Below are 17,691 nucleotides of genomic sequence, written 5' to 3'. Positions count from 1 at the left end.
ATTATCTCTGTAAATATATTAAGTTGCTAAAAGCACTCAGTAATTTGCGTTGTTTTCGAACTGCGTCTCAAAATCATCGATTAGAATAAACAAAATCCAAATATTTATTTGCATTGGAAAATGTCGCTAGCAGAATTAAAAATGTTGTTTAGCCCGTGGGGGGGATTTTACTGCTGAGAGAGCGGGAATGTGTGAGCAACTTTTTTTTTTTTTTTTTTTTGACGACACTTTATCGTCTCGTCAACGAAAAGGCCGATTGTCAGGCCTCCGAAATGGTTCTGAAAATAATTTATGATAATATCTAAACATAAAACTATAACATGTTCAAACAATCCGAAATTTTGTACTAAACAGTATCACAATAGATTTTAAAAGTCTTGTCTAACATTAGCCAGAATGCGTGGCGTTACTTTTGCACATTATTTAATAATTCGCATTTTTCATGCTTCTTTAAAATATATCTGTAAATTTTTGGGAACTGAATTAAATAATTATTAAAACTGTTTTTAAGGAATTCCTTCACCTCTCGGTCATTATGCGCAGGGCACCTTTCCATTTGAATCGAAATTTCTTCTCCATCTGGAGTTACTTCTGCAAGTCTCAGTAAAATATCTTCTTCTACCAAGTTCCAAAATTTTTCATTATGTATTTAATGTAAATGTACATTCATCGCTAAACAAAATGTTTTTTTAAAAACTGTCTGTCTGTATTAGCCCTCCCTAAAATTTTATAACAAAACTTCGCTTGTCTCTCAGCATCTCCTTCTCTTAGTTCTTGATGACATTGAAATTTATACGAACGGAATTTATTTCTTTTCAAAATTTTTAAGTCTGTGAAATTATGAATGTCAAACTGGTCTGCAATGGCTCCAGAATATAGTGTAGGATTTTCAACTACTTCTGTTAATACATTGATTTCGATTTGATTTTCTAAATTTCTTTGTACCTTAGCAATATTGTTTGCACAGGTACAATTAATAATCATATTGCCTAAATAAAACATCTTTACTATTGCTACTTTCTCCTCAGCTGAGTACATAATATTACATGGCGCAGTCAGTAGGAACGAATTTGGATCCGAATTAAATAAAGCTTTACGTGTCAGAACTGTCATGGGCATAAACAAAAAAGATTTTTCAGTTTTTTTATCCTTGTCGAATATCATCTACCTTTATTTCTGGCATTACTTGGGAACCTTGATTCATGATCTTTGAAATGGCTGTTTGTATTTTTGTTTGATCTTCTCGTCTATTTCCATATAATTCCTCGTAAAACCTCGACGACCTGTATTAACTCGTCTCTACGTGATATTATTTCATTTTGCTTGTTTCTTAATTTATGAATCTTAGATCTTACATAGCAGAAAAAGAAAATATAAATACGGTGCGAAGAAAAAGGATACATTTAAATCGCTCAAGAAATAAATGTCGCCTATTCTCGAAAAAAAAAATGAATTATTCCATAATTTTGTCCCTCGCTGTATAAGATATGATTCGAATAATAACCTATTTGTTTGCCCCTACCTTGGTGTGTACGCCAATGACATCTTAACTGATCATATTCAAATACACAAAACAACCACACTCAATAGTTATGCAATACATCTTATCGAATTGTAAAATCTACATTAACATCTGTTATCTATGCATTTAAATTTAAAAATATGTTAAAATATTACCTGAGTGTAAACTAATGGAATGTTAATGTGATCATAGGTTATCAGCAGTCCACATTGTCCTCGAAATTTATTGATTTCGTCTATGATCGTTTTAACCGCGAAATCGTCTCTGATCCGACCTTCTTTGCGGGCTCTGGTGACTATGCTGGAGGCCCAAACTAAAGGCAACCTACAAAAAAATGATCTAAATTTATATTTATTAAATATTATAGAACATATAGGTAGTTTTTATTCATTGTAGAATTGTAGCAATATTTTTGTCTGCCAAGTGTATGTTTTTATAAACATCCAAAACCCAGATGAGAATTACTACTTGGAATATCAGATCGCTCAAGTCAAGGATCCAAGAAATAACCCAAGTGCTGAAAGAGAAACAAATAGACAATTGTGCTCTACAGGAAACAAAAAAGAAAGGAAAAGGACAATCAAATCAAAAGGACAAATCGGTCCCGACAAATTACAGAGGAATTAATTTATTAAATACAACACTAAAATTAACAACCAAAGTGATAACTAGACTTCGGCAAATATGCATATTGCATATTTTGCATATTGTGCATATTTTATGCAAATATTTCATATTTTGGCATATTTGTATAAAAGTTTGCATAAAGTGCATAAAAGTTCAGATTTTTATACTGTATTTGAAAATTTTTAAACATACCAATTTATTTCAATTCTTGTATAAAATTTTGTAGTCATTTTAATCAAGAAATGATCTAAGTACGTAATCTCTACAGGTACAAAACATTTACAATTTCAAAGAAGATCAATTTAAGTAGCCCTCAACATTCTTAAAAAGTCTCGGTAACTGAGGCATTCAGTTATTGGATAATCGCTAAGGGTTCGCTCATTTGCATTTTATGATCTAATCCCCAAATCTATCTACAATTTATTGTATCTTAACAGCAGGTAAACGGCTAATAGTTTTGTTCCTAATTTAGGGATTTTCCAAAATCTCCCAGTTTATTGAATTAGGTACCTAAACATTTCTAATTTGATGCTCAGATTTGTAAATCATTTTTGTTTTGATATTCAAAGCGTAAACACTCGTTGTGCGTAACAAAAAGGAAGATTGTGATTTTATAATGCGTAAAACAACCAGTGCTTCAACTTGGATTAAACCTTATAAAGAGCTGTCTATGGATATGGGAAAAATCTACTGTTCAGTCTGTGGCAAAATTGTAAGTATCTAATATTTTCTATTAAATATCTAATATTTCATACATACAGGGTGTTTCCAAATGACACTTACAACGTTTGACTGTAGATACTTCTCGAAAAATTGAACAAAACGATATAGTTAATGAGGGGTCAAACTTATTTACTTTTCGAGATATAGGGTGTTAAAATTAAAAAAAATTAAATTCTTTTAGTTAATAACAACAATAACTTTAAAACCAATAAACGTATTTACTTGAAATTTAGTACTCGTAGGTTGTTTTTAAATGAAAAATAGCTTCCTTTAGTGAGAAAAAATTGTCCATGGTACAATACAATGGTGTGTATTTAGAAAAATTTTTCACCTTTACTTTTTTTTATGAAGTCAGCTATTCTAAAACACAATTATTTTTATTGTAATTGAATTAACAAAAAAAAAAATTTTGTTGAATTTTAAAATAAGTCATATGATGTACTAATGGTTAGTAACAAAAAATTTGTGGATTAATACTGCATTTAAAACACTTAGCGAGTGTTTTTTTTCCAAACCAGTTATTTGATTAACCAAAAACACCTTGTATATTTTTATATTTTAAAGGTTGGGTTAAAATAAAGGTTTTTATTTTTATTTATAGATAGCATGTGAGAAGAAATTTCAGATAGACCAACATGTGAGAACTGCTTCACACATTGCAAAAAAAGGAAAAATAGGAGGAAAACATCAAACTTCAATGGCTAAATGTTTCCAATCTACTTCAAAAAAATTAGATGAGCAAGAAACTTTTAATGAAGACTTGTGTCGCGCATTAGTGTCTGCAAACATACCGCTTTCAAAATTAGCAAATGTAAATTTTAGTTCGTTTCTAAAAAAATATTGCAAACTTAATGTTCCAAGTGATCGGTCTCTAAGAAGAAATAACGTGAACGGGCTATACTCGTCGGTGTTAATTAATATTAAGGAAGAAATTGCAGATAATTATTTTTACATATCTGTAGACGAAACCACTGATTCCTCAGGAAAGTATATTGCTCATTTATTGATTGGTGTTCTTAAAGAAGATACCTTACCAAAATCTCATCCTATTTCATGCCAGCAACTTGAGAAAACAAATGCTTTAACAATTTCGCGGTTTATACAAGAAACATTAGCAACTTTTTTTCTTCCGACAACTATTCCTTCTAATAAATTACTGCTTATTTTATCGGATGCTGCTCCTTATATGGTGAAAGCAGGACAAAATTTAAAAATATTTTTCCCAGATTTAATACATGTTACTTGTGTAGCGCATGGATTAAACAGAGTTGCAGAGGAAATACGAAAAAAGTTTCCTCTTGTAAATACCATGATATCCAGTGTCAAAAAAATATTTCTTAAATCTCCTATAAGAATTCAACTTTATAAAGAAATGCTACCTAACATTCCTCTTCCACCACAACCTATTTTAACGCGATGGGGAACATGGTTAGAAGCAGCTAATTTTTATGCAGATCATTTTGTTAAAATAAAGAACATAATTTATACGTTAACAGATGAAAGTTCCCAATCTCTTTTGGATTCTAAACAAACTTTTCAGAGTAACTTGCTTCAACAAGAACTTTCATTTATAAAATCAAATTTTAGTTTTGTTCAAAAAACAATTACTCAGTTAGAATCACCAAAACTGTCATTGTTCGAAAGTACAGCATTATTAATAAAAGAATTTGCGTCATGTTGTCGGAACGTTAGAGGTAATATTGGAAAAGATATTTTAAAAAAATTTGAAGCTACTATGGAAAAAAATAAAGGTTACCATATTCTTTCTGAAGTAGTCAGTGTTCTAGCTGGAAATATTTCGGAAACAATTAATTTAGAACCAAATGTTTTGGTTAGTTTGAAAAATGCTCCCGTTACATCAGTTGATGTTGAACGAAGTTTTTCCATATATAAATATATGTACTCAGACAGAAGCCACAAGTTTTTGTTAGAAAATTTTGAACACCACTTGGTCATTTATTGTTACCATAATTCTAAATAAGTTTATTCATACTTAAAAATGATGTAGTTACTTAAAATAAATGTAAATCTTAATGAATAGTAGGAAATATTTAGTTATGTACACTTTTTTTTTAAATAAAATTGTTACTATTTTACGATTTTTTTATTTATTTGTATGCATATTTTGTAAAATATTTGCATATTTTCGGGTAAACACGTGCATATTTATGCGCATATTTTCTACATTTTTATTTGCATATTTGCCGAAGTCTAGTGATAACAAATAAACTGAATGAAATTATAACACTAGCAGAAGAACAACTAGGTTTTAGGTCGGGAAGATCATGCACCGACGCTATATTTATAATGAGGCTAGTGCAAAACAAATCATTAGAATACAACAAACCGGCATATCTATGCTTCGTGGACCTTAAGAAGGCATTTGACAGGGTCAAATTAAAAGACGTTATCCACTTACTGTACGCAAGAGAGATACCTCTAGGAATAATCAAAACGATCGAAAATATCTACCAAAACAACACAATAAAAGTAAAAGAGGAAGAAGAATTAACCGACCCTATTGAAGCTGGCAATCGGATAAGACAGGGAGATTCCCTGAGTCCTCTATTGTTCAACCTGATTATGGATGAAATAATAAAAAAAAGTAAGAACTAAAAAAGGATACCAAATGGGAGAAAAACAACTTAAAATAATCTGCTATGCAGACGACGCAATACTAGTCTCTCAAAGTGAAGATGATTTACAACGTATGCTGCACCAATTTAATATAACCGATAGAAAATTTAACATGTTAATTTCACCAAAAAAGACAAAATGTCTAATTACAACAGCAAGTTTACTAAGTGAATAGAGCAAACAGAGCCACAGGCTGCCTGAATGAAACAATATGGAGAAATAAAAATATTGGGAAAAAAAGAAAGGCAGAATTTACAAAACAGTCATCAGACCAATAATGACATACGCGGCAGAAACAAGACCTGACACAGAGAGGACAAAAAGGATGTTAGAAACAGCAGAGATGAAAACGGTTAAAAAAATTGATGGTAAGACACTATGGGACAGAGCTAAAAGTACAGTAAAAATACGACGCGACGTAGATGCAAGGTGGAGAACATCAAGAACTGGGTAAGAAATAGAAGAATAGAATGGAACGATCATATAAGCAGAATGACAACAAATAGAGTAGTAAAGACAGTAAGGGACGGTTCCCCAATAGGAAGACGATCAGTAGGAAGACCACGAAAAGGATGGAACGACAATTTACTGGAGGCACATTGAAAAACAGACAGAGTCATGTCTATATAAAAAGAAGAAGAAGAAGTGTATGTTTTCTCTAATTTTTTTATTTTTCTCCGATCTGGTTGAATTCATTTGATTATGGAAAGTTGTACAACATATTTTCTTGCTACGGCGGTATTAATAGATTATATTGAAGTTTCATCAAATGGTCCCTCTATGTCGATGAACGCACATAACGCCAATTCTTTTGACATTCTATGTGTTTCTTTAAATTTATTATTATTCTGTTTAATCAATAGTTTTCATTACGTTATAAAATATTTTCTATAATCAGGAAACTCAAAAATGTTGTTCGATGCCAACTCAGATGCCATAGTCAGAAAAGTTTTTGACCGAAGAGGGCCGATCGGACAACGAAGAAGAGGAAGACCGAGACTTAGGTACCAAGACAACCTAGAAAATTATTTGAAGTCTATCGGAATTAGAGCATGGAGAAGAGTTGCCAGAGACAGGGGCGAATGGAGGATTGTTCTGAAGAAGGCTTTGGCTCATAAAGAGCTGTAACGCCACTGATGATGATGATTTTATTTTTATTCCCTAAAATTTTCTTATCAATCTAGTTGGGCCAAATAATATGGGAAGGGGCTCGTATTTGACTTTCTTTAACCAGTTAGTGGCTGATCCGCGATTTCCATTATCCGCAACGACCGTGCCAATTAGTCCCACGAATAATTGATCTTACTTTTCGAGGGAATTCACTCAGCACATTACAAATACCACTAACTATTGAGTTGCAGATCCCTATTAGCCAATCAGATGAATGAATTTAATATGTTAGTTAATATGCTGACGACTTACCAGTGCTTTGAATACTTCGGAAATTTAACATTAAGATCAGACATGATATCTTTCTCACTGGGTTGGAGTAAACCAGCCTCTACGAAATGATCTAAAGTAGGAAAACGTTTCTTAACTCTAGGAGAGATCATCGTGAATACCATCGTGACACATAGACACATGTACCGCATGATAGTTCTTCTCATTACCCTACCACGTTCATCCTAAAACATATCAACTATTTTAATAGCAGTACTTAATTGATTATCGGCCCTTCAATTTACAAAATAAAATGTCAAAGGTATTCAATTTAGTGCTACAAGAAATATTAAAAGTAAGAAACAAATAATTATATATTATCTTTATGAGGGGTTAAGTCACAATTGATTGTAATGAAAATTACATTTTTAAATACCGTTTGTAAAAGGTATTAAAAAAATATGCGAAAAGTATAACCAACAAATCGTTAAATTGGGTTATGTTTTTCAAAACTGACAGCTAACTTACTCGGCCATGATCTTGCAGCCAATAGCCTCCTTTCGGTTGACAACAAATGTGAGGGAGCGTGATTTTACCCTTGGAATATCAAATTCTCACTGGTTTGTGCGTTTTATTGCATTATTTGTTTGTAGAATGTGTTTAAGATAGATTATATGTTTGTGTATTGTGTTGCATACGTATTGTGTATAATTGTAGATGTCAGCGACTTCCTTTAATCCGCTATTATTGATATATGTTCTCAACCAAAGCCTGCTACATTCTGCCGATGGGATTCCTGCACCTTTTTCTTCATTAAATAGGATGATTTTTCTCGTTTCCATGTCTGTTTCATGATTAATGATGCATCTTTCCATCGTACTCTGTATTCGTGTCCCAGGCATGTTTGCATATCTGGGATTTGTCGAAGTCTCTATTCTTGATGTTTGTTTCATGCACGTTTATCCTGACACTTAGACGCCTTAAGTATTCTCCCACGTAGAAATTGTTGCATTCACAGGGTATTTTATAGATGCAGTTCTTTAATTTTTCTTGGGTGTTATTGGGTTTGGTTTTGGACAACATAGATCTGTGTTGGTTGTTCTTAATGTTGTTGTGGTGTACTTATTTCCTATTCTTTTCAATTTTTTGGATTTTGAAACTTAAATCTAAAATAATTTTATTAGCAAACGTCAGAAATGTCAAAAACTCCAAGCAAATGGTTCTTTAAAACTACGAAAAACATTTTACGACACCTCTGTCTACTTGACAGATAGGTTGCTTGAATATTGGAAAGCTTTTTAAAAAGGTTCATACAATAAGTAAAGAAAAAAAGAAAATTTACAATAAGGTAAAGAAATATCAAAGAAAAGAAAATGGAACATCTATGAGACAATGGTTAAAACTAGCCTACTTTATGGAGCTGAGACATGGAGAATAACCGAAAAATCTAAGAAAAAGGTCGAAGCCACGGAAATGGATGCCATCAGAAGATCGATGAGAATATCAAGAGCCGACAGAATACGGAATGAAGTGATAAAACAACAAATGGGTATAGAGGGCACTATAGTTGAGGATATTGAGAGAAAACAGCTCATATGATATGGGCATGTGAGCCGAATGGGGGACGAAAGATTGCCTAAAAAAACGATGATGTGGCAACCCCCAGAGAAGAGGAAACTAGGAAGACCACCACAGAACTGGACCCTGGGAGTTAGGAAAGCGATTAGCGCTCGAAATCTGGACGAAGACCTAACTCAAGACAGAATACAGTGGCGTTTGGGAGTCGGACAACGTCGTAAGACGTTATAAAAAACCGAATATATATATATATATATATATATATATATATATATATATATATATATATATATATATATATATATATATATATATATATATATATATATATCATACAATATTAAATACGCGAACGAACAATAACCTCTAAGGTAAACCACATTGTGGTATCCCTATGAGACATTCGATAGAACGTATAGTAATTGTATAGCCTTATAATTGGCTTATTTATCGTTTTTCTGATTAAGGTATTTAAATATGCAAGCAAATCTAAATATATCCACTTTTTTTATTATCATAAGGATTAAATTAAGCGATATTGACTGTCGTATTAAACTTTATTACTTCAAACTGCTTCCTGTTTTTGCCAGAGTGCTTTGTAGTGGTTTATCCATTGGTCTCATTTGATTACGTTCAGTTTAGCGCATTGATAAATTCTTGAAGAGTACCAGTTTATGAATAGTTATGAATACTTGAGTAAATAGAAAACATAAACATTCTTGATTTACTTACGTGCCCATGTACAGTGGCGCTAACAAATACGGCTACTGGATCCGGATGTGGAATCGCCCTGTATTGACTCCACCATCTGTTCATCACGACGGTGACATAAAAACCTAACACGAACGATAAAGGTATCAAATTCGCGTAATCATCACAGTATTGAACGATATTCTGGAAAATCCTAAAAATAAAAATTGTTACCTTGACAGTAATTAATTAATTCAACTGATCTGTTAATTAGGCAATAATTGTAGTGATAATTCACAGTGGGAATGTCATATCACTTCTGGGAATTAGAAATTCGGTTAATTAGAGTGAAACGTGTCAATGTTTTGTCCCCGTAGCGCTGTTAATGTTACAATAACGTCGTTTTTGTTGATATAACAGTTTGTCCTTAATGTAACGACCCTCAATAAAACGGTTTCCTCGACTTAAAATATTTTTCAAAATCCCTTGAACTGTCTTTAAGAGCACGGCCGACGCCTTTGAAAATGGTAAAAAGTAAAAAAAAATAGTAACAGGATGTATCCCATTGTAAAAGGAAGAAAATATAACAAAAATTAAAAGAAAAATAATTTATGGATGATCTGAGGTCGGGAAGTGGAATGGGGTGGGTTTTTAAAAGTAAAAAACAGTTTATCGTGATATAGTCCAGTCGTCAGAGAGTTGACCCTTAAAAATCATACGAACAAGCTGAATTTTGCAGATAATATTAATTTTGGGACTCCAAAAAAGACGCAAAAAAGTTTACCACTTTTACCTCTTGGCTTCCCACTAAAACCCCCCTCACAGGGGAGTAAAAACGCAAAAAAATCCATTTACCAAGAATCTGTACACCGTAAAAAAAAATGTAGCTGAGATAATTTTAAACAAGAATGCTTGTAAGCATTTTTTGTGTAGAATATCTTAAAAACAACGCTTGAAGCGTTGCATGTCAGTTCCGCGTGCGAAATCAATGTTCAATAAAATTTGTATCAGCTCGACGGAAAAAATTCGATATCTTTTGATCTAAATGTCCTATCGACAAAAACCAAGATGTGCTTTAAAGGCGAAGAGTCCCGCTTTCGTATGAAGTTTCTGTATTTAGCCGAGAATAAGCTCAATTTTTACAAAGGTGTTAAATAAATTAACGTGGCGCGAATTTTGCCATTTTTTACGATTCTCGTGAGATCAATAAAATTGATCACTTTCATTGACCAGTTGTAGTAAAATTTCTATTTTTAAACATAATAAACACAATAATAAATGCAGAATTTAATGTGTTACATTACAAAAGATCACACGTCAGGGGAAATGCATAAGAAGACGGTTTTGTGTGTAGTTTATTGCAGAAGTTTTGTTTTTTTGAATTAAAAAATAGGTTTTAAATGGTTTAGATCGTTTGTTGTATGAAAGTTTAAATTCAGCGTTTTTTTTTAGCATATTTCAAATGCCTCACATTTGTGGCCAAAACTTAAAACCAAAATTTCACGCTATAGGTTTTAAAGGTAATCGAAACTTCATAGTGTCTAGTCAATGAAAGGGATAGATTGTATTGATCTCGTGAGAATCATAAAAAATGGGAAATATCGCATCACGTTTATTTATTTAACGCCTGTATAAAATCTGAGTCTATTTACCGGCGGGCGAACTTTCGACACCAAATTGTCTTTGTACCTGGGGTAATCGAAGGGTCAAATTTTATTATAGGAAATTTCGACACCGCGGCGTAAAGCAGGTAGGTAGGTAATTAGCGGCGATGGACATTGCACCCAAGCAGGACAAGCGGGTTTTCACGGCGGGGGGCGTGGCACTTGTGTACTTGTGACTAAATTATTTCAGTTGTAATTTATTTCTTGTTTGACGTTGACTTGTGCACGTATACGGATATTTAAAAAATGAGTTTGATAAAAAGTTCCCGTGGTCGAGATTTATTAGTGGTGGAGCATCATTCGTTCTCGAAACAGAAAGTGTTAAAAAGCGGCGAGATATTTTGGCGCTGCATCCAAAGAAACACTAAGTGTTCCGCAAAAGTGTTTACAATAGGCTGTGAGGACCTCACCATCACAAGAAGTGATTTGGTACATAATCATGAAGCCGATCCAAAAAAGCTTGAAGTAAAGATGGTAACCAATGCATGTAAAAGAAAAGCCCAAGAGGACACATCGGAAAAGCCTGCCAAAATTACAAGAACTGCTGTTGCTGAGTGTGATGCCAATTTGCTGACGGTTCCTGACATAGCTAGCATAAGAAAGAACATTTACAACTGTCGTCGTAAACTGTTACCAGGTCCGTTACCAAGAAGCATATCAGAAGTCCATAACGCGGTTAGTAATTATTCTCCTAAAACCTGTCGCAATGAAAGTTTTTTGTTTTTAAATCATCCTGAATTAAATGTAATTGTATTTTCATGCGAGACAAATATTCGTTTGTTGTGTAAATTAAAAACTTTGTATATGGATGGTACATTTTCATACAGTACCAAATATTTTCTACAATTATTTACTATACATGGCTTGGAAAATGGACATTATGTTCCTTTAGCATACTGTTTGTTAAAGGACAAATTGTCAATGACATACAAAAATTTATTTTCTTTATTAAGGTCTTTTCTGTCTAAGTAAGATTTTTGAAACATTTCAATTATCATTAGAGCCAACTGAAATATTTGTGGACTTTGAAAAAGCAATTCACTGTGCTTTATTGTATATGTGGCCCAATGCAAAAATTAGTGGATGCCGTTTTCACTTACACCAAAACTGGTTTAAAAAAATTCAATCTTTGGATTTGGTACAAGAATATAAGGATACAAATTCAGAAATTGGAAAATGGTTAAGGCATACGTTTGGTTTAACTTATTTAAATCCAGCAGAAGTTGAAGAATGCTTTCTTTATGATTTAATGTCATATAAACCTATAAACGCAACACTTGATATATATGCAGATTATTTACTGGAAAATTACATTTTCGATAGCGCTCTATTTCCACCACACATATGGTCTAATCAGAATCCGTCTATTGCGAGGACCACAAATGCCTGTGAATCCTTTCATTCGAGATTTAATTCTTTTTATTCAACACATCCTATTTTTATTTTTATTGAAAAGTTAAAAGAATTTCAAGTAGACACTTATGTCAAAATAAATAGTTTACATATACCACCAAAAATCAAAGATACTACTGTTAAGGCTAAATTGGCATTTTTGGAGAAAATGATGGATAAACTACGATCCCAACAAATACGTAGGTTAGATTTTATAAAAGCTGTATCTTATCATTCCTATAATAGCAAATAAATCATTGTATACAAGTATATTAACGGTAAAATGTACAAAAATTAGGTACTAGTTGTATTATATTTAGATATTATTACAGTTATAAAGAAATAAAATACACATTACTTTTATTAAAATAAATAAATTAATTAATTATGGTATTATTTATTTGGTGTCGAATATACCTGTAAGATAAAAACGGGAATTGGGGCTGGTGTCGAAAATTGCCATTAAATTTTAGTCGCTACCTGCTTAGTGTCGAAATTTCCTACGCCCCTATTTACGGCAAAATACAAACACTGCATACGAAAGCTGACCTAAAGATATCGAATTTTTATCGTCGAGCTGATACAAATTTTATTCAACATTGATTTCGCGCGTGTAACTGACAAGCAAAATCGACGGTCGCTTCAAGCGTTATTTCTAAGAGAACGGTTATTCTACACAAAAAATGCTTACAAACATTGTTATTTAAATTTATCTCAGCTACATTTTTTATTTGAAACATTTTTTTCTACGGTGTACATATTCTTGGTAAATCGTTTTTTTTGCGTTTTTACCCCCCTTCTAGAGGGAAGCCTGGGGGTAAAAGTGGTTAAACTTTTTTGCATCTTTTTGGGGTCTCAAAATTAATATTCTCGGCAAAATTCAGCGTGTTCGTATGATTGTATGAAAAATACGATAATGATAAATTTACATGGAATCAATATCCATTTAGTGCCCAGGCTACATCAGAATTTACTTCTTTAGAAAAAGAATCTCTTATTGACTTGTCTTGCGCTAATACTTTTAAATTAAAATTTGTTAACATGGAACTTTCTGATTTTTGGATATCAGGAAAAGAGGAATATCCACTGCTTAGTGCTGTGTTGTTCTTCTCCTGTTCGCTTCTGTAATACTTTTTAATCTATTGTTAATAGTATTGGAGGATCTTTTAAACATTTCGTTCAATAATTGGACCAAATACTAAAGCGTCGAAATAAAAACATAATAAAATGTCAGCCAAAAAACAAGAGCGAGTGAAAAGAAGAGAGCTAAAATGATTTGGTCGTCTGAAAAGAATGGACATCACAGAAGTGCCCTAATTAGAACCAGACGCCAATTAATATATACAAAGGCAACGGAAATTGTACAATGATTAAGATTATGGTTAAGTATAATAAAAAGAGGAAACGTTGTGTTAAGGGTCTAATCTACAAGCTCGCCAGTGTAACTGCAATACCGCGGTTTTATATACCGACGAGCCTGGATCGCTGCTCGTCATGTAAAACTGCGTGTCGATTTATTTATTTATTGTATGATTCTTCAGGCATCCTCAGATAATTTCTGTAATCAAGTGGTTCTATTAACAATTTTTGAATTAAATAGGTGTGAGGCAATTCTTGTCTTTTTTCTATTCAATTTTTATTTTTTTCATTATTTCGCGGTGTGCTCTAGCGAGATAGCACACAACTTCAGACTACGAGCAAGACATGTTCTACATAATCTACATCAATTCTTATTCAACCACGATTGTTTTGCTCGCTCGTCTCTCAGCACCAACGAGCTGCGAGTGAAACCGACGTTCTTTGAAACCGCGGTATAGACCAGTACGTCGATCACCCCGTAAAAGTTGCGATGACTGGATTGATGTTAAATGTTAAAATGATCGAGAAAATGTCTAATATTGTTTTAGTGAGCAGTAAAAGGTTTACATTACGTAATAAGAGATTAGATTAAAAGCTTATAGTAACATAATTGGAATTTAAAGAATTTATTACAGTAATTATATGGATTTTGTAAATTTTATCCCTTTTTTGTATAAGTTGAATATTGACCGACCTACAGTTACTTGATATTAACAAAGAAATGTGCATTCCTTCAGAGATGACACGTGTACCATTTCCATGTAAATGGAGCATTTGTCATGACTATAAGGTTTACTGCTTGTAATAACGGGAAAAATTTTCATTTAAACAGTTCTGTGAACATTTATTACTAGATACTACGCAACTAAAAACTTACACTTGTCCAGAGTCATCTAATATAAATCTGTATATTATATTTAAACCATAGTATATAGCTAAGAATAGTAGTAAGTCGAGCCATACTAATTTGTAGAGACTGCCTCGCCATCTGCAATAAAAAACAGTATAATTATAACAGAAGCAGTACCAATATCTAAGAGATAATAAGATCTTATGCTATCAACGATTGTCTATATAAAAAGTTTTTTAAAAGTACTCCAATTAATATAACTGTAGATATGGATAGATAGAATACTGATCTTTTTGAAGACTCGGATCAACGGGTCTGGTCTGGATCACTTAAGAGCGTAGGCAGAAAATTTCGGGCCAATGCTTTTTAAATGCATTCATTTTTTTCGAATCCTAAAAAAACTAATAGGTATTTTTGAAAAACTTAAACGCAGAATGAAAGAATACATTATTACTGAAGGCCGAAAGTCCCTGAAAACTTCTATAATGTTTATTTTAATAAGTTACAGGGGTGAAAAAAAAAAGAAAATTTAGTGTGATTTTTAATTTGAAATATCTAATATCAAATATTTAAAAATACTTTTTGTTTATTCTAAGGGACTTTCGGCCCTCGGTAATAATGTAATCTGTCATTCTGCGTTTAAATTTTTCAAAAATATTTGTTAGTTTTTTCAGGATTCGAAAAAAATAATTGCATTTAAAAAGCATTGGCCCGAAATTTTGCGCCTACCCCGTTAAAGAGACCAGCGACAGCAATCCGGCTCTCGGTTCATGTAGAGGATCTTAACAACTACCAGTCGGACAATTTTCAATTAAAGGTGACTAATCTACAAATTGAACTAAACGGTAGCGGCAACCATGTAAAATGTCAGCAGTAAATTCTTATCGGGGTCATTTATATTGTGTATCCTTCGCCCATGTAAATATCGCACCCTCAGTGCAAGACTGCAGTAACTCAAAATTTTATGAAAATGAAGTAATCATGGAATTCGATTGTAAACATGCATATCTATCCCCTGTAAAACTTTAGTAACTTTCAAATGCTTAACCGGCTAAATATTACAACAACAACAGTTTAACTATTTTTCGTTTTTGTACATAAGTTCCGTGCAAAACTGTTGTAACTCTAATGTAACAGAGTTACAACAGTTTTGCACGGAACATTGCAATGGTTTCGATAACAAGCAATGAAAACCACGAAAAAAGTGAGATATTTGTCATATTTGTTATTTTAATATGTATATCTGTGGTGTTTAATATTAATATACAGTGTGTCTACGTAATCCATTAACGGTCGAGACAATAAACAAAGATTAACGAGACCAATCTATTCATGTACGTTTTATGTCCTTTGTGTGTCATTATATTTTCCATAAAATGTTTGCGATGGCATTTGACCATTTATTTATTAGATTGGATTAAAAACACATAAATTAAGACTAATTATTTACAGCCAAAAAGTATTTTTTCTTATGAAAGGAAAAACAGTTATCTTAAAACTTGTGTATTAACAATACTGACAGGTTAAAAATATCTATTCTCACTTGTTCTATAAAAACTAAATCCCAAACTATATTAAATCTTCACGTAACCTTCCGGGGTGATTGTCATCATATTATTGTCCCCACGTAATTCCCAACTTTTACTAAGGTAGTGAATTCCAATCCTTTTGTTAATCACTTTACTCAAGGTAGCCTGATTTGCATATTTTTATTATAGTCCTTTTGTTTTGAATTTAAATAAAAATATTCAAAGTTTTACAAATAATGTTTCTACCTTGTTATGGCATTGTCATTACAAAGCGAAGGATTTGTGGCTATCAGAAACATGTGCAGAAATAAAAATATTAAATTGCCGCTAACAATAAGCCGTTTTATTAGGTATAATACCTATTTATTCTAGGTAGCTATCTGATTTCTTGGATTCTATTAAATGTAAAGTTTATTACCATACTAAACCACGATTGCTGTTGGGGATTATTTTTTCTTTACTTACCCGATGATTTATTGGAATTTATTAAACGTATATACTTAACCCCGGGAATTACTTTCCCTTTATCTACCAGGTGATTTCTGTGAATACATTAAATGTAATGTTTAGTACTATCCCTATCGTTGTTGGAGATTATTTTCTCTTTACCTACCCTATTAACTCATTAGAAACAAGTTCTCAGGGAAGAAGTACGAGTAGGTACATTTTAGTAGTGTAGTTTTTAATATAATCTGTTATTAGCCCTTGCAAGTGATAGATGCAGAATTAACGATTTCGAAAATGTCAAAATTTAATAGTTCCAGAACATTGAGGATTTTATCCCTGTGTGCGCAGACAAGTGAGGATAGCAACGACATGCAGAGTAAGTTGAATTTAAATTAATCGTTGTATTATAATCTATGTATTTATCTACTCTTGTTTTCAAATTCAATGGTGAGAATTTCTACTGCTAGTGTAAACTGAACGAAATAGGGGCGTTCAAAAAAATACTTCTGATTTAAGCAAAATGATTAAAAGTACATAGACACAATGTATTAGAGAAACAATAATACTAAAGTTTATTTATCAAAATAATTTTATATTCGAAACCGCACGATAACAATATTACTACTTATTTACAGAGATTGTTTCATTGTAGAAAGTGTGTCTACACTTTTTACAATTTTTTCCGTGCAAAAGTGTTGTAACTTTAAAATTCCAATACTAAATGTGTAGTGATTAACAATTGTCTTCGTGCAAAAGTGTTGTAACTTTGAAATTCCTAATTTTTTTAGCATTAATATTATTTTATTTAAATTTTTATTTTTCGTTAATGTAATATAGGCTAAAAAGCATGCAAAATAATAATTAAATGTTAATTTTTCTTCAAACTTGTGTCTTATTTCATCGATATTAGCACGAAAATAAACAAAATCGTCTTTATCTCGAAACTTACTTATTCTGACTTACTGCAGTCTTGCACTGAGGGTGCGATATGTAAAAAAGTAAGATAGTCTCATAAAAATTTGCCCGCGTAACAATATAAATTGGTGCGATTCTCGAGTGTATAGTGAGACAAGTTCATTGAGTAGTTTGAAACATCGGTAAACTTAACAATATTTTGCTGGTCTACATATATTTACGTTCTTAGAAAGAATGGGAATGAGAGAAATTTGATATTTTAGTTTATTCGTTATACATTAAATATGTGCATTAGGGTGTCCCGAAAAATCGCTTTTTGTTTTTGTTTAATACAAGACCTCTTGAAATTGGGGTAATTGCTCGTAAATGATCACAATA

General features: G+C 32.2%; 1 protein-coding gene across 2 annotated transcripts in view; it reads right to left on the bottom strand.

The window, feature by feature from the left end:
* Window positions 1–17,691, bottom strand: part of Best1 (bestrophin 1) — a 91,725-nt gene that overhangs the window by 27,775 nt on the left and 46,259 nt on the right. For both annotated transcript variants that reach the window (XM_072539912.1, XM_072539913.1), the window contains exons 2-5: window positions 14,450–14,560; window positions 9,200–9,371; window positions 6,932–7,134; window positions 1,678–1,846 (exon numbers count right to left, since the gene is read on the bottom strand). In XM_072539912.1, the coding sequence (XP_072396013.1) occupies window positions 1,678–1,846; window positions 6,932–7,134; window positions 9,200–9,371; window positions 14,450–14,560 (655 nt within the window). The remainder of the gene's footprint in view (window positions 1–1,677; window positions 1,847–6,931; window positions 7,135–9,199; window positions 9,372–14,449; window positions 14,561–17,691) is intronic.

The sequence above is a fragment of the Diabrotica undecimpunctata genome, chromosome 8 (assembly GCF_040954645.1).
Source record: "Diabrotica undecimpunctata isolate CICGRU chromosome 8, icDiaUnde3, whole genome shotgun sequence".
NCBI lineage: Eukaryota > Metazoa > Arthropoda > Insecta > Coleoptera > Chrysomelidae > Diabrotica > Diabrotica undecimpunctata.
The sequence above is the reverse complement of the archived record's forward strand: the minus strand, read 5'-3'. Positions and strand labels throughout refer to the sequence as shown.